General features: G+C 37.1%; 3 protein-coding genes across 5 annotated transcripts; 1 reads left to right on the top strand and 2 right to left on the bottom strand.

Annotated features, from left to right (window-relative positions):
- Positions 1-1,226: 1,226 nt before the first annotated feature.
- Positions 1,227-15,435, top strand: LOC122596059 (acyl-protein thioesterase 2-like). The gene is made up of 8 exons (XM_043768568.1): positions 1,227-1,335; positions 1,548-1,638; positions 1,724-1,787; positions 13,286-13,390; positions 13,483-13,633; positions 14,330-14,409; positions 14,573-14,666; positions 14,943-15,435. Exons 4-8 carry the CDS (start codon positions 13,303-13,305, stop codon positions 15,025-15,027), a joined length of 498 nt encoding a protein of 165 aa, XP_043624503.1. The 5' UTR covers positions 1,227-1,335; positions 1,548-1,638; positions 1,724-1,787; positions 13,286-13,302; the 3' UTR covers positions 15,028-15,435.
- Positions 14,662-18,245, bottom strand: LOC122596058 (deSI-like protein At4g17486). The gene is made up of 5 exons (XM_043768567.1): positions 17,910-18,245; positions 16,911-17,198; positions 16,182-16,259; positions 15,792-15,921; positions 14,662-14,725 (listed from the first exon to the last, which is right to left on the bottom strand). Exons 1-5 carry the CDS (start codon positions 18,052-18,054, stop codon positions 14,722-14,724), a joined length of 645 nt encoding a protein of 214 aa, XP_043624502.1. The 5' UTR covers positions 18,055-18,245; the 3' UTR covers positions 14,662-14,721.
- A 670-nt stretch (positions 18,246-18,915) lies between these two features.
- Positions 18,916-21,668, bottom strand: LOC122598327 (dachshund homolog 1). 3 transcript variants are annotated; one of them, XM_043770920.1, is made up of 5 exons: positions 21,379-21,668; positions 20,466-20,650; positions 20,087-20,139; positions 19,733-19,793; positions 18,916-19,275 (listed from the first exon to the last, which is right to left on the bottom strand). In XM_043770920.1, the coding sequence occupies exons 1-4, from the start codon at positions 21,556-21,558 to the stop codon at positions 19,756-19,758; spliced, it is 456 nt and encodes a 151-aa protein (XP_043626855.1). In that variant the 5' UTR covers positions 21,559-21,668; the 3' UTR covers positions 18,916-19,275; positions 19,733-19,755. The 3 variants fall into 3 exon arrangements, 2 of the variants coding, with proteins under 2 accessions (XP_043626855.1, XP_043626856.1); XR_006323593.1 differs by having other exon boundaries at positions 19,261-19,275; positions 19,733-19,803; XM_043770921.1 differs by lacking the exon at positions 19,733-19,793.
- Positions 21,669-25,051: the final 3,383 nt, after the last annotated feature.

Here is a 25,051-nt window from a genome sequence, read left to right on the forward strand (position 1 = left end):
GGTTTGGTCTACACTTTGATATATGCACCCGATTTACTCTTGTACGCACCTAAAGTATTGCGCATCAAAGTGTAAATAGCTAGCTAGTATATACGTACGTAATTTCTCACAGGCAAAATGTTTTATAGAAGCATACAAGTTCCCAAAAAACCAATTAGCGCAACTAAAGTCTCTAAAGGCTAGTTTGGGAATGGGTGGTGATCTGTACACAACCATTTTTATGCTGCACACCACCAAACCTGTTATTGTACATTACAACACCTTAAATCGTATTTTGTGATATTCCGGTTAAAAAGTAGAGGTGAATGACCGACCTTCTCAATTAGTCAACAATTGTTTTCTTTGTGGGGCCAATACAGGTCTTATATATAACTTAATTAATCTGAAAAAGTGAAAATGAAAAAAGTTTTATAGCTTAAACAAAAATTGTTGATAAGTAGAGTACTTAAACCTGGCTCTGCCATTTTAAGATTAAGGAGCTAGTTTTGGTTCGAATGTGTCATATCAACCTTGTCCCCCTTGCTCCCACACCACAAGGCCTAAAAATTAGAGAAACAACTACTCTTATTATCTGACATTGCATTAGATTGGCAGATGCTAGTTAATGTCAATATATGTGCCACCTTTTTCGAGTCAGTTGCATACTTGATACTTCCTTTTCTCTCCATAGCTCTCATTTTGAATTTAAAGTATGTTAATAGTTTTACTTTTTAAAATATATAAATAGATAGATAACATTTTCAAATTATTTCTTTGATCACGCTACACGATAGTCAAATCATATCTCTCAGATCAGTTTTAGTACCATCCTTAGCCATGGGAATTTCAATTCCCATGGTTTACAGGATACGAGCTTTGGCAATTGAAAATGCGAGTCATTAAGGATGAGGTAAAACAACCAGACTTTTACCTTAGTAGTGTATCACAAAATTGTTAGTTTATGTGCACCACAGAACTGTTTGCTCCTGATATCATACACTGTTTTTAATGATAGATGAAGCAGATGTGTGGGATTTGTTCATCGCAGGTTTTCTTCTCTGTGGCTGTTGTAACTGGCTGCATATCTGTCATTATTAACATGACTTATACCGACCCTCCTCTGGACTCTGGTTCGTCTTTCTGTATCTATTTTCCTCCCTATATGTTTCTACTTTATAGTCGTTTACATTTTCAGCTTACGTGATGCTATGATAATATTCATGATCTTCCCGTGAAAGGTGGTGGGTTGACTGCAAGCAGGGAATTTAAGTTTGGGCCAACATATGTAGTTAGACCTAAAGGCAAACACCAGGCGACCATTGTCTGGCTTCATGGGCTTGGTGATGATGGCTTAAGGTGATGTAATCTAGATATCCCTTTTGTACTTTTCGTAACCTTGTTACTTAATCTTTTTTTGAGGAATAACTCTGGTAAGTTAGGACAATTATATTTCAGAAATAGAATATATTCCAAACCTCTCTTTTCGGTGTTCTTTTGTAGATCACTTGAGGAAATAACCTTTTAACAAATAGTAGCACCTTATATCCAGATAAAAAATTTGTTGATAGATGATTATCGACTCCAGTAAGAAAGGAGAACTGTGATTTTTCAAACTTATCCTGCCTAGTTAGCCCTCTATCATCCGTTACTCCGGCCAAGGTATACATCTTCATGAGATGTATAGTTCCAACTTGATCTGCTATTGGTAGCATTTTAAGTAACTATTTAAAGCTTTGTCTTACAGGTTTACTTCAATTGCTTATGCGAGATTATAATCTCTAGTACTGTTTGGAAATGATTTGTGAAGGGTGAGTAAGATCCATGTTCTGTTTTATCAGCTTATTTTTATGTGCAGTTGGCCCCAACTCTTGGAGACCCTTCCTCTACCGAATGTAAGCACAAGTTCATTGCCAGTTAGTTACTACACCATCATTATTTGGGACATGCTTTCTACAAAAAATCATGATATGACCTACAAAATCAATAAATTAATGTAGTCGATGGCTAAAAGTTACTTATTACACAAGAAAATATGTACGTTTCATGTAAATGCCTAAAAGTTATTATAAATTTATCACTTTCCTAATGAAAATGCTACTCTAGAGGTATGAATCACTAACGGGACAGAGGTTTCCCCTACTAAACTCATAAAGAATCTTGGACTAAGTAGGTTTGGTTCTTTCGTAAGTATTGAGTTGATGCCAAAAGTTAGTTTCATATATACGCTGCAGATCAAATGGATATGCCCTACTTCTCCTGCTCAACCATTTACTTTATATGGCGGACTTCCTACAAATGCATGTAGGTTATTAGATGCTTTGCAAGTGTAAATTTATAAGTATTTTTCAATAAATATTACAGTACTACTTCACCCCTTTCAAATTAATGCAACGTCGACTTCTTTGACGGAGTTTCAATCAAAATTATCTCAGTGGTGGACTAACTATTAAGTACTCTAGTCCATTCATTGTGTAATTAGATATTTTACTACCAGTCCAGTACTTCTATCAAAGCTTATGTCAAGTCAAACAAGCGGCAGATCCACGTCGAGTGGAGGGTATGCGTGTGCATACCCATAAATGTAACACCCCGAGCTAGGGCTCGAAATATTACGGAAATCATATAGCACAAGGAGGGATTATCGTAGGCAACTAAATGACATTAATGAATTCGGTGAATCCACAACAAGTCAAATATTCAAACAATGCATAAGGAGCAAATGACCATCAAAGTTTACAAAAGAGAATTCTAGAGATGGCTATCGATCCTAAGCATTAATCCAAAAGTGGGCGTATGAATCCTTGATCCATAAAGTCCATGCCCGAAACCAAAAGCTACACCAGATCATGCATCACATCCTTGAACCACCTGATTACCTGAAAAGTGTTCTACAAGTCAACACGAGGTTGGTGAGTTCGTAGTGGTGGCCCAAGATGAACCACCGACCATAACCACATGTCATGAAAACAAGAACAATTATCACATACAAGTAGTCTTACACGTCATCCAACCAATGCATCACTATATAACAAACGTATAAGAACAATCAATGCAATGTCAATGCCATGATGTGAATGATATGCATGCCAAACCAAAATACATATAATATGTAGGGCCATTATGCCATCTATGCAACGATACTCACAGGTCATCACCATGACCATTGTGGCATCTCAAAAACGTCGGCGAATATACGTCTATAACCCGGATGACCAACACCAGTGTATACGTCTATACCTGGATAAACACATTTGTCTCAACAGACAACCAAATCATCTCAAAGCAACCAACACAATGCAAGCCCAACAATCCATCAATCCAACATCCAATAACCAACAATATGATCAAACTATACATACATACACTTGAGAGGGCTTGCTTTCAAAGAGTCCTCGATGTTTGTATACAGGGTGTACCAGCGGCTAACCCTCCACATCTCAAACCTTTTGAACGCGAAGTCGACTTCCATGTATGTACATCTAATCTAAATATAACCTTTCTCAATACCAACATACACAAAACATTTCAATGATTCATCCATCAATCATCATTCAATCAACAAACAATTAATTCAAACAAATAAACACACAATGTACACTTTTCAGCCCGAATCTCAATAGAGTAGGGAGATACGAACTCACCTTGATTGGCAAAAGAGGCTAATATCGAATTAAGATGAGATTATAGGTGATTATAGTGCTCCACGCGTCCACAACCTAGTAATGTTTACAAGACATGCATTATTCACCAAAGACGATTCTCTAACTAGGTTTTAGCTTTAGTTTATGGCTTTGAAAGACTTTCGGGACCCAACATGGTCGTTAGGGAGGTCATGTAATAGTTTGTAACCAAAATGAAGTCGCCCCAAGGTCGCCTCATTCTCAAACATAAGTTATATGTTTATTTAGTTTATGTTAATGTCTTGAATTAGGTTCCAAAGAGGACACCCAACTTTAAACGACTCGTTTGTCATGTGTAGGGCACCAATAAGGTCATAAGAGTACATTCCGGAAAGGTCGGGACGATCCTAGGATGTTAGAACTAAAGCTAGGAAAAAGTTAAGTGATTTAAGCCCCCAACTGCGCCGCAACTTATCGCTGCGCCGCAGCTGAAAAACAGACTCGTGAAGCTGCGCAGCAGCTTAACTAGCTGCGCAGCAGCTGAAAAACAGAATTGTGAAGCTGCGCAGCAGCTTAACTAGCTGCGCAGCAGCTCACCCAGTTCAGCCTCAGCAACCCATTTCGACCTAAACACACCAAAACTAACCCATAACTCATTTTTGACACCCAAAATCGATTTGTGAAGCATCAAAACTCAATATGAAGCATAATTAAGCATGTTTACACATGAATAACCCAAACCCACTTTAAAATCTTTCTTCAAAACACCAACTCAAGTTCAAATTCGGTTAACCCATTACTAACCCTAGACAAACCCTAATTCGACTTTTGACCCGATTTGTGACCCGAAAATGTTTTGGCACAACTATAGGTACATTTACTAACATGAAGTGAAGGTCATAGAGTAGAATTTACTTACCAAAAGCTTCACAAATCCTCAAACCCGAATTTTGATTCAAATGAGGTCATTTCTTACACTTTGGAACCCAAGTTTTTGATATGAAGTTAAAATGGTGATAAGATTTATTATTCTTGCATTAACTAAGCTTGAATTTCCATGAACTATGAATTAAATTAGAGAGAGAGAGTGAAAGGAGAGTGTGTTCTTGGGAGTAAAGAAAAAAGAGATAAGAAGAATAAGGGAAGGAAAGGATAAGGTGGGTGGGGGTTGGGTTGACTAAGGTGGGTCATGGGTCAAGACTTTGATCCATGGGTTGACCCGTCAACATAACTAATTAGTTCAAAACCCACGACATTACATCTAGCACACCGTCAACCGGCTCATTGAGTATACAATTAGTCATTTAACCACAAGATGGATTTAAAGATATCATTAACTACTATAATTCATAACATGATACTTAAAGTCAACGGGTCAAAATTCATGGATGTTACATTATTCCCCCGATAAAAGGATTTCGTCCCGAAATCTAATAAAACACTAATTATTAAACAAATCCGGGTACTTGGACTTCATATGATCCTCACGCTCCCAAGTGAACTCGGCTCCGCGTCTAGCATTCCATCTAACCTTAACAATGGTATAATGCTTGTTCTTGAGCTTTTTGGTTTGACGGTCCAAGATCTCTACCGGCTCCTCCACAAAATTTAAATTCTTATCCACCCGAATTTCATTCATAGGCACATGTTGTGTCGGGTCCGCCAAGCATTTGCGTAGGTTGCAAATGTGGAAGACATCATGTACTCCCCCAAGTTCTTGTGGCAATTCCAACCGATAAGCAACCTTCCCAACCCGTTCAATAATCTTAAAAGGACCGATATACCTTGGCCCGAGTTTGCCTCTCTTCACAAAACGGATAACACCCTTCCAGGGCGACACCTTCAACAATACATAATCCCCCGCTTCAAACTCTAGCGGTCGCCGCCTCACATCGGCATACTTCTTTTGTCTTTCACGGGCCAATTGCAATCTCTCCTTGATTTGGTAGATCACCTTTGTTGTTTCCACCACAATCTCCGGTCCAATGAGTTGGCTTTCACCGATCTCCGCCCAAGCTAGGGGAGATCGGCAAACCCTACCATATAAAGCTCTAAAAGGCGCCATTTGGATGGTGGCATGATAACTATTGTTGTATGAAAATTCCACCAAAGGCAAGTGATCTTCCCAACTCCCACTAAAATCAATGGCACATGCCCTTAACATATCTTCAAGCGTTTGTATTGTCCTTTCGGTTTGCCCATCCGTTTGAGGATGAAACGCCGTGCTCATATTTAGTCGCGTACCCATTGCACGATGAAAGGCCCTCCATAAATTCGAGTTATACCGGGAATCTCTATCGGAGATGATAGAAACCGGAACTCCATGTTTAGACACCACTTCCTTGATGTACAAACGAGCTAAGGTGTCAACACCATCGGTTTCACGAATGGCCACGAAATGAGCCGACTTCGTTAACCGATCAACTATCACCCAAATTGTATCGCGACCACTTCTTGTCTTCGGTAACTTCGTTATGAAGTCCATTGCAATGTGTTCCCATTTCCATTCGGGGGCCTCGGGTTGCACTAATAATCCGGGTGGCTTCTTATGATCGGCTTTCACTTGTAAGCAAGTAAGGCACTCACTCACATACCTAGCCACATCTCGCTTCATACCCGGCCACCAATAGAAATCTCTTAAATCAAAATACATCTTATCCGACCCGGGGTGGACCGAATAAGGTGATCGATGAGCTTCATGCATGAGAAGAGTTCTTAGATTGCCGAAAATGGGAACCCAGAGCCTTCCAACTAAATAGAGCCCATTATCACTCTTCCTATCGAATTGTTGCTCCATACCATCCAAATTCTCATTACCAAAGTTTTCTGGTCGAGTGGCTTGTACTTGAGCCGCAATGATTTGATCGCGAATGTTTGGTCCTACCGTGAGGCTCATAACCCTAGCACGTCTTGGTTTAACTCGTTCCTTCCGGCTCAAGGCATCGGCTACCACATTGGCCTTACCCGGATGATAACGGATGTCACAATCATAGTCACTAAGGAGTTCAAGCCAACGTCTTTGTCTCATGTTCAATTCACTTTGATTAAAAATGTGTTGTAGGCTTTTGTGATCGGTATAAATCACGCACTTGGTGCCATAGAGATAATGCCTCCAACACTTCAAAGCAAATACTACCGCTCCCAATTCTAAGTCGTGTGTCGGATAGTTCTTCTCGTGCACCTTCAATTGGCGGGAGGCGTATGCAATAACTTTGCCCCTTTGCATAAGGACACAACCCAATCCTTGCCCCGAAGCATCACAATATACTACAAAATCTTCAACTCCATCGGGAAGGGTTAGAATGGGTGCTTCACACAACATGTTCTTAAGAGTTTGAAAGGCTTGTTCTTGTCTATTGCCCCATTCGAATTTCCGTTCTTTTTGAGTCAAGAGTGTAAGAGGTTGTGCAATGCGGGAGAAATTTTCGATAAATCTTCTATAGTAACCCGCCAATCCAAGGAATTGACGGATTTCGGAAGGTGTTTCGGGTCTCCTCCAATTCTTAACCGCTTCGATCTTACTTGGGTCAACGTGAATACCGTCTTTGCTTACCATGTGACCAAGGAAGTGAACCTTCTCCAACCAAAACTCACACTTGGAGAATTTAGCATACAATTTCTCCTTTCTTAACAACTCGAGTACTTCTCGCAAGTGTTCGGCATGTTCTTCCTTCGTTTTAGAATAAACAAGTATGTCGTCAATAAAGACAATGACGGACTTGTCCAAGAAAGGGCGACACACCCGGTTCATCAAATCCATGAATACTGCTGGTGCATTGGTCAACCCGAAAGGCATAACGGTGAATTCAAAGTGCCCATACCGAGTTCGGAAAGCCGTTTTATGAATGTCATCATCATGAACCGGAGTTGATGATAACCCGAGCGGAGATCGATTTTGGAAAAGTGCTTGGCACCTTGAAGTCGGTCAAAGAGGTCATCGATTCGAGGGAGAGGATATCGATTCTTCACCGTAAGCTTATTCAACTCCCGATAGTCTATACACATTCTAAACGACCCGTCTTTCTTCTTGACAAAGAGAATGGGAGCACCCCAAGGAGATTGACTAGGACGGATGAAACCTTTCTCTTGAAGTTCCTTAAGTTGAGCTTCGAGTTCTTGCATTTCAGTGAGGGCAAGTCTATAAGGAGCTTTTGCCACGGGTGCGGCTCCCGGAATAAGATTGATACGAAAGTCAAGTTCACGAGATGGGGGTAATCCCGGTAATTCTTCCGGAAAAACATCAGAGAATTCACAAACAATAGGAACAGTCTTCAATTCTACCTTTGAGATGGTAGCACTAAAGACTTTAGAATTTAGAGAATCGGAAGTTTCACCTTGAACTCTAAGAATCTTACCGCTAGACAACGGTATTTTAACAACTCTCTCCCCACAATCAATAGTTGCATTTACCGCCGTTAACCAATCCATTCCCACAATAACGTCAAAGCTACCGATTTCAAAAGGCATAAGGTCGATGTAGAATTCGATGTCGTTTAGAGTCAAAATACAATCACGAAGTATTTGACTAAGTTTTGCTAAGGTGCCATTTACCGTTTCTATATCGAGTACATAGTTTAGGGCACACGGATGCACATCAATCAAAGGAATAAAGCGAGAGGACACAAAACTATAATCGGCTCCAGAATCAAATAAAACCGTTGCATAATGACCATTAAGAAGAAAGGTACCTGCAACAACATTGGGATCATTACGGGCCTCATTTGCATTGACCGCAAAGGCTCGGCCACGGGGTTGCACTTGGTGACCTTGTTGTCCCCGGTTTTGGTTAGGTCCGGCAATTTGTAGTTGATTGGGGTGAACGGCCACTTGAACTTGTTGTCCCACCCATTGAGGACAATTGTTACGGTAATGATTTGGGCTACCGCACACATAACATTCGCCTCTTCTTTGATTGCCTTGAGGAGGAAGAGCTTGAATAGGAGCTACATTGAGCGGACCCGTACCCCCCCTTGGTGCCCTACATTCTTTCGCCATATGCCCCAAACGGTTACAATTAAAGCATGCCCCACATTGAACATTGGCGGGGTGGTGTCTATTGCATCTTCCACAATGTGGGTGGGGCCCCACATAAGGCTTCTTCACCGGCTCCACCGCCGCCATCACCCTACCCCGATTAGCATTCTTGGAGTCAAACCTCCCCATCTTCCTTGGACCACTTGTTTCCCCAACCTCCTTTCTTTTTGATGATACGATGATGATTTACTCAAAACTCCACTTCTTAACAAGTCTTCGGTAACACTACCGGCACGGTTAATAGCCTCGACCATGGAAGTAGGCATGACCGGATTGATGAGAGAACGAACTTGTGGAGTCAAACCCAAAACAAACTTCTCAATGGCCCGAGACTCGGTGCTCACTAGGTGAGGAACAAGGGTAGACAACTCTTGGAATCGTCTAACATAGCCCTTGTAGTCGGCCCCGTCCATTTTGAGATGGACAAACTCGATGGTCAAGTTTTGGAGCTCATAAGGTGGGCAAAATTTCTCTTTCACTTTGTTCTTGAAGTCGGCCCATTCCAAATTGTGGGCCCGACCCAAGGCCTTCTCTTGGTTCCACCAACTTAAAGCATCCTCCTTGAACATACCGGAGGCATAATAAATTCGGTCATCATAAGTACAATGACTCCTTTCAATCACCGCTTCAATCCTCTCAAACCATTTTATACATTCCACGGGCCCACCCAACCCATCAAACTCCGGTGCCCCACAATTCTTGAAATCTTTGAATTGACAACCTTGGCGGTACACTCCGTGTTGGTTATACCTAGCCCTATAGTTATCCGCTCTTTCGAGTTCTTCTTCTTCTTCTTCTTCTACTACAACATGAGGTTGAGCACCCTCATCATTCACATTTTCCGGGTTTCCAACGTTTTGATGCTCATTAGGTTGTACCCCATTGTTCCCATCAAGAGTTGCTTGGACTTGGGCAACAATAGTCGGCATGATATTGGAGACCGTTTGAGCAATCACATCCGCCAAGTTAGGCCTGGGAGCCTCACCACGACCCCTACCTCGGCCCCTACCTCGTCCTCCACCACGACCTCTACCACCCGGCCCCTACCTCTACCTCCTTGCACTTCCGGTTGAGCTTCCGGTTGAGGTTCTTCCGAGTTAGCCCTATAGTTAGTTCCAGCTCTTCTTGGTCTTACCATTTCTATAAAACAAGCAAGGCGTTGACCCGAAAGTTAGTCTCAATACTCACATGTTAGTCACACAAGTTGTCAATGCCCTCAAGTCGACATAACATACACATTTCATACCATTAAGCTAAGGCAAAAGCGATAGATTTCTAGGGAGAAATTATTACTTACCATACTGAGCTCACTACAATCATTTATCATACAATCCTATAATCTAGCACGGATGGTTCAAAGTATAATCCGAATCCAATATGCTTTCTAGTTACTGATCGAGTTTGTGTACAGGGTGTACCGGCGGCTAACCCTCCACTCAATCAACTTCCCAAAAAGCATATCGATTCCTTATTATGCTTTAAACCAAGCGTGCGCAACCCGTGATGTCATTAAATTGCTATAACATCGGGTGACCATAAAATAGTTGATCACGCTCTTTTAGGGTTGCCACAATGTTACATCAAGTTAACGCCATAACTTCACCTCGCCCTAAATCAACAACTATTATCAAACAACAATCCATCTCAATCACAATCAAACTCAAACCAAAACCATATCGTACTCAATTCATCACATAATTGGTCTCAACTACGAACTCCCAATGTACACTTTCTAGGGTTCACAAAAATCAAGTTGCACACAAAATTCCTAGCCATGCATGCTATATGAAGAGTTTTAACTTAAGCCGTAGTCTAGGTCAAACCACCTAATTCTCTACGACCTGGCATGGGCCACCATTCTGTAACACCCCGAGCTAGGGCTCGAAATATTACGGAAATCATATAGCACAAGGAGGGATTATCGTAGGCAACTAAATGACATTAATGAATTCGGTGAATCCACAACAAGTCAAATATTCAAACAATGCACAAGGAGCAAATGACCATCAAAGTTTACAAAAGAGAATTCTAGAGATGGCTATCGATCCTAAGCATTAATCCAAAAGTGGGCGTATGAATCCTTGATCCATAAAGTCCATGCCCGAAACCAAAAGCTACACCAGATCATGCATCACATCCTTGAACCACCTGATTACCTGAAAAGTGTTCTACAAGTCAACACGAGGTTGGTGAGTTCGTAGTGGTGGCCCAAGATGAACCACCGACCATAACCACATGTCATGAAAACAAGAACAATTATCACATACAAGTAGTCTTACACGTCATCCAACCAATGCATCACTATATAACAAACGTATAAGAACAATCAATGCAATGTCAATGCCATGATGTGAATGATATGCATGCCAAACCAAAATACATATAATATGTAGGGCCATTATGCCATCTATGCAACGATACTCACAGGTCATCACCATGACCATTGTGGCATCTCAAAAACGTCGGCGAATATACGTCTATAACCCGGATGACCAACACCAGTGTATACGTCTATACCTGGATAAACACATTTGTCTCAACAGACAACCAAATCATCTCAAAGCAACCAACACAATGCAAGCCCAACAATCCATCAATCCAACATCCAATAACCAACAATATGATCAAACTATACATACATACACTTGAGAGGGCTTGCTTTCAAAGAGTCCTCGATGTTTGTATACAGGGTGTACCAGCGGCTAACCCTCCACATCTCAAACCTTTTGAACGCGAAGTCGACTTCCATGTATGTACATCTAATCTAAATATAACCTTTCTCAATACCAACATACACAAAACATTTCAATGATTCATCCATCAATCATCATTCAATCAACAAACAATTAATTCAAACAAATAAACACACAATGTACACTTTTCAGCCCGAATCTCAATAGAGTAGGGAGATACGAACTCACCTTGATTGGCAAAAGAGGCTAATATCGAATTAAGATGAGATTATAGGTGATTATAGTGCTCCACGCGTCCACAACCTAGTAATGTTTACAAGACATGCATTATTCACCAAAGACGATTCTCTAACTAGGTTTTAGCTTTAGTTTATGGCTTTGAAAGACTTTCGGGACCCAACATGGTCGTTAGGGAGGTCATGTAATAGTTTGTAACCAAAATGAAGTCGCCCCAAGGTCGCCTCATTCTCAAACATAAGTTATATGTTTATTTAGTTTATGTTAATGTCTTGAATTAGGTTCCAAAGAGGACACCCAACTTTAAACGACTCGTTTGTCATGTGTAGGGCACCAATAAGGTCATAAGAGTACATTCCGGAAAGGTCGGGACGATCCTAGGATGTTAGAACTAAAGCTAGGAAAAAGTTAAGTGATTTAAGCCCCCAACTGCGCCGCAACTTATCGCTGCGCCGCAGCTGAAAAACAGACTCGTGAAGCTGCGCAGCAGCTTAACTAGCTGCGCAGCAGCTGAAAAACAGAATTGTGAAGCTGCGCAGCAGCTTAACTAGCTGCGCAGCAGCTCACCCAGTTCAGCCTCAGCAACCCATTTCGACCTAAACACACCAAAACTAACCCATAACTCATTTTTGACACCCAAAATCGATTTGTGAAGCATCAAAACTCAATATGAAGCATAATTAAGCATGTTTACACATGAATAACCCAAACCCACTTTAAAATCTTTCTTCAAAACACCAACTCAAGTTCAAATTCGGTTAACCCATTACTAACCCTAGACAAACCCTAATTCGACTTTTGACCCGATTTGTGACCCGAAAATGTTTTGGCACAACTATAGGTACATTTACTAACATGAAGTGAAGGTCATAGAGTAGAATTTACTTACCAAAAGCTTCACAAATCCTCAAACCCGAATTTTGATTCAAATGAGGTCATTTCTTACACTTTGGAACCCAAGTTTTTGATATGAAGTTAAAATGGTGATAAGATTTATTATTCTTGCATTAACTAAGCTTGAATTTCCATGAACTATGAATTAAATTAGAGAGAGAGAGTGAAAGGAGAGTGTGTTCTTGGGAGTAAAGAAAAAAAGATAAGAAGAATAAGGGAAGGAAAGGATAAGGTGGGTGGGGGTTGGGTTGACTAAGGTGGGTCATGGGTCAAGACTTTGATCCATGGGTTGACCCGTCAACATAACTAATTAGTTCAAAACCCACGACATTACATCTAGCACACCGTCAACCGGCTCATTGAGTATACAATTAGTCATTTAACCACAAGATGGATTTAAAGATATCATTAACTACTATAATTCATAACATGATACTTAAAGTCAACGGGTCAAAATTCATGGATGTTACAATAAAACTCCCTTTTGTGGTGTAAAAAGGGAAAAAAGGTAGTCCGGAGTAATAAATTTGTAATGCAAGTACACGCCCAGGTTTTAGAACCTTGGGTTTGTTTATGAATTAAGGATTGTGTATAGTAAGAAACAGAGACGGTATTATTTATGAAAGGGGACATCCTCACAGCCTTAGAACGTAAGGTTGTATTCAACTGCGGAAGTATTAAAAAAATCGTGTTATTTTTGTTTTTACAACATTCTGAAGCTGTAGGTTCCCTATTTACTTCAAAACAAGTTGGCATCTGATTACCAAAACAAACCCTTAAGATTTGAAATGCACTGAAGTTATCAAAATTTGATGTGTTGGATATTAGGGTTTGATGTCATTGACATGTCCGGAGATGCAAGTCAAGATGTAGAGGGAATGGATGCTTCAGCAGGACATGTTCTGAGCTTACTCTCTGCTGAGTCTCCAAACAGTAAGTTTTCATTTATATCTAACCCTGTCCTATCAGTCCTATCAGACCAAGATATCGTTGTGTTTCTCATTTCGTGTTCTTTGACTTTGCAGTCAAAGTTGGTGTAGGAGGCTTTAGTATGGGCGCAGCAACTGCAATATACTCTGCATGTTGTTTTGCCCGAGGAAAATTTGGAAATGGCACTGGCTACCCTGTCCATCTGGATTTCGTTGTTGCTCTTAGCGGCTGGCTTCCATATGCAAGGTTCAGCCACTCACAGTAACAACTTCTCTTCCTTTTATGAGTAGAAGTGGCGAGCATGGGGCAGGTTGGGTTGGGTAACGGGTCAAAATTTGTACCAAGAGTTGAAATGGGCTGGTACCGGTTGACCCACAAACCTTTTTATCTTAGTTTAAAACGCTATATAAATACTTCAAAAGAAAATAGTAGACAACTATCGGGTTTATTGTCTAGAACTCCTATGTACTTTTTAATTTGTTTCGTCCAGAAGCTTTTTTCCCTGTAGGTGTATCGTACCTTTCAAACACCCCTTATAGGTCATTAAAACTTGAAATGTATGCCTATTAGGCCCTTCGATGTTACCAAAAATATGTTGTTTAGGTAACTAAGTGACTTATTAGGACATACTTTAAGTTTTAATGATCTGGAAAGAACAAATAAGCTTGCTGGTTTGCAATGGACATATGAAGAAGTACATGAGAGTTTTAGGCAAAAAATCCAAAATAATTTAGGAGGGTGTATACCTTAAGAGCATACTTTTGGTGGCATTCAACCTAATTGACTGGGTTCCCTTGATAAACTTAATTTAAAATCTAACTCGGTTGAGATACAATTGCCCTGGAGAGAATCCTTTATAAGCTGATGGATCAAAATATCCACCTTTACTTTTGACATATCAAATTTTTTCTACATTTGGTTTTCCTTTGGATGGGGAGCTAGGGGTCTAAATAATGAGTTTGAAGACTATGAAGTTGGAAGTCGGGCTGCATCATTACCCATTTTGCTCTGTCATGGCAGAGGTACCCACATTTACCTTTGTATGCAATGTTTTTGAAATGGTTAAATTAGCGCATCTAATGGATCCAAATCAATAGAATCGAAATTTTGTAGTAATGACAATGGCAAATACATAAATCTTCTTTATATAACAAATTTTGAGAAACTTCTATAATATCATGCCAGGTGATGACGTTATTCGTTTTCGCTATGGTCAGATGTCGGCAGAGAAACTAACTTCATTTGGCTTTGAAGATTTGACTTTCAAGTCCTTTCCCTCGTATGTGACTTCCTTCATCTTAAACGCTTGCTATTTTGTTGACATTGAGCTTCCTCTATCTAAAAATTTAATGAGTATGCTGCTGAGAACATGGATGCTATAAAAGAAAAGATCTGTTTTTTTTTTTATGCAAATCATCAGAAGTGATGATGGATCTCTTTATTTCACCACATAGTCACATACATCCAAAATCTATGATATATGATGGATATATAAATATAAATGTTATTGTTTACGTGACAAAAAAAGGTGGTTTGATGTTTCTTAACGGTCCAGGCTCGGCCATTATACAATCCCAGAAGAGATGGATGAGGTTGTCCATTGGCTAACTTCAAAGCTAGGGCTCGAGGGTGAGCCCTAGGTTGGCCCATATTATAGGTTGATTTAGAAGCGTGAAAAAAACCATCAAATGTGAAAATGAAGAAACAAGTGGATCCAAAGGGCTGCATCAACCAACCAACGAACCTATCTTCCGCTGGTATAAAGTATGAGTCAGTTTAAGGTTCGTTGTACCAAGAACCAAACCATGAGTTGTGACATTCTATGTTGTGTGGACTGGTTGTTATATTTCATGCTTTTGCAGTTTTCCGCATATATGGGGACTGGTAAGAAAAGATATCAATCGCAGCTGTAGTAATGGATCATTCTCTTGTTGAGGTGGCCAAGTCATGTGATTAGTATTTTGATCAATGTACCCATTTTTCTCCAAACTCCATTTACCTCTGAGACTCTTCTAAATAATGAAATGAACTATAGTTTTATGAACTTATATTATAGATGAAGAATTTATTATGACCAAATACCCGTAACATATATACCGAATGTCTTAGATCATGTCAAAATCTAGATTTGAAAGTTATTACGGAGATTGTAGCATACAACAAACTCAAAGGACTTTAGTGGCAAAACACATGAAAGAAAAGGTAAAAGGACCCAAAATCTAAAACTGAAGAAAAAGAGACAAGTGTGTGTTTGTTTGTGTGTGTGTGTGTATTTTTGCAAGTATGTTTCATCAGTCATAATATACAAACGATGTTAGTAAGGTTCTTGCAGTGGTAAGGAATTCGCCCACTATCTGTAATCTCAAAGATGCATTTGACTGTACACCAAGAACACAGGTATTACCTTGGCATCTCTTTAATGAAAGCTATTTCAGGAGCGGGTGTTGGTGAAAGGAGGACCTTTTGGTCAACCTCATCGCTTTCTGATGCATCTTGGCTGCTTGAGTTTGATGCAGAATCACTATCATCATCATCTGCAAAATAATTATAAATTTATAACAGCCCAAAATGATCTTTAACACTCTATTTAATCACCGTTGTTATTTCACAAAGTATTGGGTTAACAGTATGTAGATCACTAAAAGATCACATTGCTAGTTATTTACTCATTGCGATTTTCAAAATACAATCAAGGGTTGGATATTAAATACTTCTGGCTCAATGAAGAATAACATTTGACTTCAAAGTCAAATTACGAGTACTGTTAATCTCAATGGCAGAAAATTGAACTTACCGTATGTATGATACTCTGGCAGCTGTTTGACAGTAGTTGCTTCAAGGCTTTCAGGAAGCAGACAACTGAACAAAGAACCTGAAATGGTAGTTCAACACCAGTAAGGTATTGATATATGTGATACAATCTTCAAAGGCAACAAACAGGGAGGAAAAAAACTGAGAATGTACTAAACACTTGTATACACCCTGTCTGATTTGTAACCTATTTGAACCTTCGCCAAATATGTTCCAAATCGGTTAGAAATTAAATATAACTAAACTGACCAATTTCCACATATCTGCGTTGAAACTGGTCCTCTAATTACGACGGAAGAGTAATTCTAACATTAAAACAATAGTCAGTGTCTTGTACGGAAATTTTCATGTACTAAGGGAGTAAGAGGACCTTTAACGACAAATGTTCTAGCACAAGCATATATTAATATGCTTCTCAAGCTAGCAAATTTGATGTAGAAAAGGGAAGCCCAAATCAAATTATCATGAAAAGTGTATTCAAGGTAGAAATGAACAGATGAGCAGGCAAATGGGTTGTATAAAGGGTCGCACCTTGTTTGGGTCGAAATGGCAACTTTTTTAGTGCGGGTTAAACGTGTTTATTCTGGTCTATTTTTAGAACTAAAAAAACGGATGCATGATGCAATGAAGTAAAGTACAGAATGTGCATTAAAATTCACACTAGTTATAAGTTTTACATAATTAGTAGACTCAATTCAAGGAGGAAATGTACCAAACTTCGCCAACCGATTCACCCAGCCAGGAACCCTTCTGCAATTTAGCCTCTGAGAGATATCATCAGTAAAATGGTTACAATTCTTGGATATTAGGTGATATGTGTCTCCATGATAATCTGAAGCCATGGTTTCGATAAATTCTCTGAATTCTGTAGCCGACATGCTTATATGACCAAGTGAAATTGAACATCTATAGATAAATCCCGGGCAGCTCCTCGGTTCAACTTCAAACACTCCACTAATTGAGTAGTCGTGTGCCCCAAACCCATATTCCATACCATACACTACAACAAGTTTCCATACATCATATTATTCACACATTAAAGTTATAGTGTAACAAGGGAAAACATGAGAAAAAGTAAACATTGATACAAATCCTTAAGATAAAAAATTTACTGACACCAAACCTAGTCTGATTCAGTCATCTGCCAAGAACATTTGGAATGTCCAATGGAAATCAGCTACTCGTATGTTTTTCCTTGTGGGGAACTTTTGGAAAGATCAAAGAACATTATTACATTTGCTACAAAGATAAGTGAGATAGATTTGTGTTCAAAAACTTGTTCTATTTTGTCATAATTGACTGTCGTAGACTAATAAGCAGAATTCGGAAATCTTTTTAAACATACTTCAATAAACCTAACAATGCCATATTCATCTTGCACAAAGACCTTTTTAAGCAATGATCACCCACAAACCTCAAAAACATAATATCCAGATAAACACACTTGAAGAAACCTTATCAAAACTAATCTACATTATTACAATTTACGAGTATAACTTAACAAAATCCCAGGAACCCACAAGGCCACAACCTATTGGTAAGCTAGAATCACATATGTCTATCAATCTATTTTAGATATCCGTTTTAATCATTCATGGTTCATATACACAAAAAACAACAAAAACAATCATATCTAATCCGTCATGAGCTGAGTATGGAAAAATAAAAAAATTTATAAAATAAAATAACAAAATAATGAAAGATAATTTACCTTCAATACCAGTATGGAAAAAACCAAATCCAAAGAAAATGCTGTAATTATTGAAAGGGGTAAGATCATATACATTCAAGAAAACCTCTCTGTCAACAAATCTTTCATTTGTTGTACAATTTGATGATAATGTACTACCCCCCATTCTTTATTTTATCTAAAATTTAAATGAAATATAATTATAATAAATATTTGGGTGTTTTTCAAAGGGGCTCAAGAAAGAAAAAACCCCTTTGATGGGTTCTCTCTTTCCGGCCACCGGAATGAAAAAAGATTAAAACTTTTTTTTATCTTTCGATTAGATTGTGTTAGTTATTAGCTTTTCTTGGGCTTATTAAAATTCTTGTGGGGTGGAAAAAACATTGATTATTTTCTGTGCTGTTTTTTATTTCAGTTTTTCCGCGAGTAAATATAGGTCATTCTTTTCCATGGTTCATAATAGCAACCATTAATCTTTTATCTTACATTGAGTGCTAAGTTTGCTCATTTGATCGGAAAGAACAGATCTTTGACTTATATATACGCAGTCTAACCGGAGTAAATTGACGATTAATACTACTGGTGTCTTGATATCCAAAAGGGAAATGTTACACACAATGACAATCTACAGATCAATGATTACATATAACCATGACCCAAAAGCCCGGGCCATCAACCAAGTCGATAGTTTGTCATTTGAACTAAAACCGATCAAGTGAAGCAGCCGCCTTTTCAAGAACCAGTTCAGGCAAACTCTTGTAATCTTCAAAGCCCCACTGCCGATCAAATTCTGGCAGTGTCACATTAGGGTGAACGTTGTTTCATAATCCTCATATACATTGCACGTCTACAAGAACTCACAAGTCTCATCCTTACAAACAATAAAATTTGAATCAAGCTAATTTGAATCAAGACATTCTGTTAAGTTTGATTTAAAGTTTGTTTGTATCAAACAAAGGTGTGATGGCTCATGAATATTTTTAATCAAAATTCAACTCATGGTCTTTCCAGTCTTTCACAAGGTATGTCAAAAGCAAAATTTACTCGACTAATTATGGATAAAAAAAAATATAACTGGGTCTTTCCATAAAAAATGACATCAAATTCAACGAAAAATTAAATTTACATAACCATGTCAAAACTTCAAAATGATACAGGAAGTATGGTAAGCAGCCTAGTGCTTTTGGTCACATCATGTAACAGTAAGCACCTATCGCAAAGAGAAACCTTACTTATCTCTCTAATCATCTCATGTTCTTCATAATTTCTGTAGCCCATTGCTTGAAAAACCACACGAACAAAAGAATCTTCGAAGTTAGTTTGATTCGAATAAAACACTGAAGAGCTTCAAACGAACATGCAAAAGACCATTCTTCAGTAAATCACCCTGCAAAAGTTTAAATTCTTATATAAATCAAAATATATCTCATCTTCCAAGCTCAAAAAAATGTGATTTCCGGGTCAATCACTTTGAAATTTTAGATCAATAATAGACTTCATTTTTTATATTCTAAGGTTGACAATTCTTTAGCATCTGAAAAAAAACTTGATCCTAATCAAAAATCCATATCAACTTCAAAATAGATAAAAGTATCCTATTGATCACAAAAGTTGACATGTTCTGAAGTTTTTTTCCCCTAGAGCATCCCATTGCACTTTTAACACCGTGCAGTGAATGTTAATTTACAAGTTTCAGACCCAAAAAAAAAGTGTTCGAAAGTATGCAACCTAGATTTTGTAAACTGGAAGCCTAGCTTAGCAACTTATTTAGGTTGAATTGCAACTAAACCATGTCTGCGACGATTTTCAACTAAAAGCCATGAAGTCAGAGTTCCAACGCATACCCTTTATTCATCATCACAGTGCTTTAGAAAGCTTTAAGCACAGCTAGGTGGTTGTCACTTCCTACAGCTTGCTTAACCAGGTTAATAAATGCTTAAGTAATGGAGCAACATAAACAGTTCATTATAAGTTAAAGACTTATAGTATTTTTCTATATAGTAAATATATAATTAAACCTTTGATACTAGAGTATACTAATACTACATTCTGAAACAACTAGTATCATAGAAACAAATAATCTTCTTTTACTCAAAAAGAATAAAAATAGAAACAAATACCCATAAAGAAACTCAACTAACAAGCAAAGGTCAAGCGCCAACTGCTTGATCATAATGAAACATTAAAGTTGTTCCTACCTTTAGCTTGTTGAACGAATCCACTCCCCAAACAATTAAGACATCGCTGGATCCTACAATCAAGATTACCAATTCATAATTTCAGTTTCAACAGTCTACTCAATTTACCATTTTTTCCCACACATTTGAAGAGAGTCAAGATATATTTTGTTTCAAATCAAACTTTTACACGGCACTTAGTTTTTGAAACTCCAAAATGTGCCTCTACCAGACAACCATTTGTATATCAAAATGCAGTCAGTAATTCCTTCAAAACAAAGTACATAATTCCAATTAATGATGTATATTAAAGACAGTTCACTTGACCCTCAAAAGACAAATGTAAGCGGAGCTATAGATACACATAGTAATAAAGAGTTTAAATATGAATTTAGATTACCTATGTCCATCACAAGTGGGGCAAAGACACGGGTTAATGAATACCGGATCATACAACGGAGACCACTCTATTGTAGCATTCCCTTTACATAATTTACACATGTAGAACCCTTTCCCTTTACATACATCACATGCACTTACATTCTTTTTCTTAGTAGACAATGATGACGGCGATCCAAATTGGTCCTGCACCCAGATCACCCATATCATTAAATCCGAGACCCTAGACTTACAAAACATAAAGGTAAAACTACAACCTAAATTTCTTGTAAAAAATGAAACCTTTTCATAAACTTAGCAATTTAATCTCTAAAAAGTTACAGTAAAAAGAAACAAAACGATGTTGATAAATTTGTTAGTTCTTGAAAACACTGAATCGTTCTTCTTGACTTGCTCTCTTTTTCTCAATTTTGAAGAAAATCTTTAAGGTCCTGAACAAAAAACTGCAAAAAATGCTTGATTACCGCAATTTGATCATTAAAAAGGTTAACTCTAACATAACGGTTTAGAAAGAAACCCTGACCCCGTGGTTCGTTAGACAGAACTAAGCCTTTCCCCGAGGACCAGCCCCAGCTATGTTCAGCAATTGATATAGATTCAAAACCATAACCATTTGTAACAAGGTCATCCAAAGTGGCCCCAGAAAGCGTATCACACTGGAGGAATGATACCACTTTGGCCAAAGCCCCGTTGTTGGATGTTTGTATATACTCGTAAAAATATGAAATTTTATCTTTCATTTCTTCTTTAATCCCTAAACTAACACTTAAAAATCAAGAAACAATATAGGGTGTTGGATGTTCCTAATATCCTATAAAAATTGAATCTTTCTTCTAAATTTCCTAAATTTAATTTCTAAAAATAAAGTTGTACAAAAAAAACATCAAGAAAATCAAAGTGGTTGTTGGGTGTACCTTTTTGTGTAATGTGAAAAATGTAATTGCAGTGGATGAAATCATGGTGATGGAAAAGATCCCCCCTATGGCTAAAGCTGCTCCTTTGGCTAATGTACGCACCAGTGGCGCCAAATTAAAATTGCTACCACCACCACCGTCTCCGGCGCCGGAACCGGCACCGTCTCCGGTTAAAACCATTTCTGTGTAACTTCCCAACTGGCGTTTAATCTTTTTGGTGCCAAATTTGAATACTTAGATGTTTTGTTTATTTAGGGTTTTAGTCCCCGAACCTTGATTTATTTTGCTGATAAAAGACATAAAATGCTAACATACATACAAATTATTTTTTAATTGGAGACATTATGCACAACTTGAGAAAATAGCAAAAGACATTTTTGCCCTCACGTGAAACGCACATAAGAAGCTTAACCACAACATTATGTTAGCGTTGTTGACGCTATGGACGAATTTGCAAAAAAATTTCAACTTTGTGGTTTTTCTGTTATTTGTTACTTAAGTTAAAATAAGTTTCATTTTGGTTAGAGCTTTCAAATCCGTTGTTTCGAGACAAAAAGTATAATTTAACAAAAAAAAGATATTCGATAGACCAATTTAGGCTTAAAATCTTTTATAAAGTGATCTCTTCATAATCATAACACAGATTTCTAATTAAAGAAATTCACTTTTGGTGATTCAAGGTAAAAAACGAATAAGATTACTAATAAGTCTACTTGAAACTCTAGTTTATATTCGTGAGACTTCATTGAAATATAGAAAATCATATTATATTATTAATATGAGGAATATCCTTATTGTATAGGTTTTCTATAGAAAAATGTTACTTTTTGACATGATGGGTGATCGAACCAACCATTGTGAAACCTGAATCGCACAATGGATTAAAAAAGTTAGAGATCAATTTTATCAGGCATTTTTAAAAGGTTAAACCATGTGCAACCATTTTCATATTAACTGATTTTTTAACTTATAGGTGGAGCCAGGATTTCACGTTGAGGGAGCTCAACCGTATTTCTCTCCCAATCATTGTATACAATACAATGTGAAAGACAAAACTATTTAATAAAATTTTAGTAAAATAGAATTTTATTACGATTGTTTACTTTTATGCACCAAATATAAAGGTGTTACTTGAACTGTCATGGCTAGAAATCAAACATTTATAGGTTGGGGTGGCTTGCTTCAAAAAGACATTTGTATTAGTTGGCTATGAGCTAGCCTTGCAACGGAAAACATGAATGGTTGGCGAGAGCTGAGCACCCTCATATAAATATTGATTCCAGTTTACTTTTTTTTTCCAAATTTAGTTAAATAAGAAATTTGCAACAAAATATATAATTTGAAATTTTTTTGCCGTAAATTTTTATTGGGTTGAGAATATATGAGGATTTTTTCTAGGTTATGTATATAAATAATAATTTTTGAGCCTAATTTTCTTCTTTGAACCTAATTAATAAAGAAGAGAAATTAGGCTCAAAGAAGAAAATTAGGGGTGTCAAATGTACCTCAATCCCATCTTTTCCATCTTTGTAAAAGAGCTATATTGAAAATCACATGTCGAGAAGGCATTTCTTAGATTTGTAAATCCCTTCGTATTTTTTTGACTACATGTTTTTCTCGGCCTTTTGAATTACACCTTTAAGAATACTTTCATATCATTTTATTCAATTAATTTCGTCTTCGTTTTATGATGGGCAAAATCTTTCAAGCTTTTTCAGTTTGACTATTAAACTTATTTGAGCTTAACTTCATTTTAATTGTTTAAATCCTTTAATGATCATTGTTTTAACTTGAACAAATAAAAGCCTCCTTATGGTAAAAGTACATGTAACATATATACTGAATTTACTTTTCGGAAGAAATTTTTTATATTAATTCGAAAGTAAAGTGGTAATAAACAGATGTGAGGCCCATGATTATATGTCTCATGTGGTATATGTCTATAAGTGGAAAGTATTACTGTTCGATAAAATGGACAGTACCATGCACATATCTATATGCTTTCGCTTTCACTTTTATATTATCATTTATATTCCTTTTAAATTCAATTTATTTTTTATTAAAACAACAGATATATAATAAAATCTACACGTATATGTCTAAAACTTACCTTCAAAAGTAATTTATTATATGTATAATATTATATAATATGAGATGGTAGAGATCGACAAGGAGCAAGTCTATAAATTCTATTGTTAACCATTATTTCGTTTAAATTATGAGTAGTCAAATATCAACATCGTTTTAGTAGTAATATATATATATATATATATATGTTACTGTAATTAGCTGCAGAGTACACACCAAATTGTACGTTCACCGGGTCTTATATATGCATAAACATATATACGTATAATTTGCAATTAGAGATTAGAAAAATAACCCATCCAACCAAGTAATCTTTCCTTTCAGCCTTAAATTATCTAGATTTTAAAGTTTTTTGATCATTATAACAAATAGTGGCAATGAAGTTTGTGATCCATTGGTAGGGTCATTGAACTTGGCAAGATTTCGAGTCTCATTTCTTACATTTGTAAAATGTATTAGTAAAAAGTTTTTATTTTTAAAAAAATTCATTTAATTTCAGATATACATATAATTTAAGAATAAGATTATGATAAAATGTTGTTATAAAAAAGCTATAACAAATAGTCAGGTAATTGGCACTATTTCAAATGTGAGTTATTTTACACATTGATTTTTAAAAGTGTAATTAAATACATAAATGTATAAAAAGATATTAACAGTAAATGAAGTCATTTGTAACACCATATTTCTTCAAAACAATACAAAACGTGAAAAAATTATGTTACAAATTGAATCTCATACTTTTAAAATGTGAAATGTTTAAAATTAGTTTATACTTTTAAATGTGAATATATTTTGTTTATACATTTATAAATATGGAATAAAAAATATTTTTTTATAAATAAATGTGAACAAATGATTAGTTTCTTGTAGTGTATGGCTCTTGCAGATCGATCGACTAAGAGTAGGAGACTGAAAAGGTGAAAATTAACCTTTAGTTATTCCATCCTCAATTATTAAGCTACTAGAATAAAGAAAAGAGAACAAGATCGAACATATATATGAATTGATCATTGAATGTTGGTCGTTGGGACATTAGGTGCAAAGATATGTTAGTTGGTAAGAATGTACGTAGAATCTTTGTTTCTTGAATTATAAGAGGTGAGTTGGGGGGAAGAATGTATGGGGCAAGTCATGGAGGATTGAAGGTTCCCATAAAAATGCCACTTTCTAGCACAACAAGTTCTGGTTTGTGCAAACTGAAATTGCAACCCAAAAGAGGGAAATGATAAGATTTTGCAGAGTTAAAGGGGTGAAAGAACATGAATCAATTGAAGTAATACAAAGAGAAGCAAACAAAAATCAAAGAATATCACATCACATACCTATCTTGTCAAACCTTCAAGGACAAGATGTTTATGTCCATTTCTTAATGTTTTTCAATTCGTCGTGTCACAATTAATATGCCCATGCATTACAAGTTAAAGGGTATGCATGTACAACAATAGCATGTAGTAACAATATCTATCTTTATTCAATTCAATTGATAATTTATACTTGTCAAATTAAAAAATAACTATAGATACATCGGTGATAGTATATATAAAGGAACATATGGACATTGCGTACGACCTTAACTTGAAAT

The sequence above is a fragment of the Erigeron canadensis genome, chromosome 4 (genome assembly GCF_010389155.1).
Source record: "Erigeron canadensis isolate Cc75 chromosome 4, C_canadensis_v1, whole genome shotgun sequence".
Taxonomy (NCBI): Eukaryota; Viridiplantae; Streptophyta; class Magnoliopsida; order Asterales; family Asteraceae; genus Erigeron; species Erigeron canadensis.

Coding starts and splice junctions, on each gene's coding strand:
- LOC122596059 (XM_043768568.1), top strand. CDS start 13,303: ATGTCCGGAGATGCAAGTCAAGATGTAGAGGGAATGGATGCTTCAGCA. Junction 13,391..13,482: donor CTCTGCTGAGTCTCCAAACA/GTAAGTTTTCAT, acceptor TTGACTTTGCAG/TCAAAGTTGGTGTAGGAGGC. Junction 13,634..14,329: donor GGCTGGCTTCCATATGCAAG/GTTCAGCCACTC, acceptor ATGGGGAGCTAG/GGGTCTAAATAATGAGTTTG.
- LOC122596058 (XM_043768567.1), bottom strand. CDS start 18,054: ATGGGGGGTAGTACATTATCATCAAATTGTACAACAAATGAAAGATTT. Junction 16,260..16,910: donor GAATCGGTTGGCGAAGTTTG/GTACATTTCCTC, acceptor CTACCATTTCAG/GTTCTTTGTTCAGTTGTCTG. Junction 15,922..16,181: donor GCCAGAGTATCATACATACG/GTAAGTTCAATT, acceptor ATTATTTTGCAG/ATGATGATGATAGTGATTCT.
- LOC122598327 (XM_043770920.1), bottom strand. CDS start 21,558: ATGGTTTTAACCGGAGACGGTGCCGGTTCCGGCGCCGGAGACGGTGGT. Junction 20,651..21,378: donor TTTTCACATTACACAAAAAG/GTACACCCAACA, acceptor ATCTGGGTGCAG/GACCAATTTGGATCGCCGTC. Junction 20,140..20,465: donor CCCACTTGTGATGGACATAG/GTAATCTAAATT, acceptor TCTTGATTGTAG/GATCCAGCGATGTCTTAATT.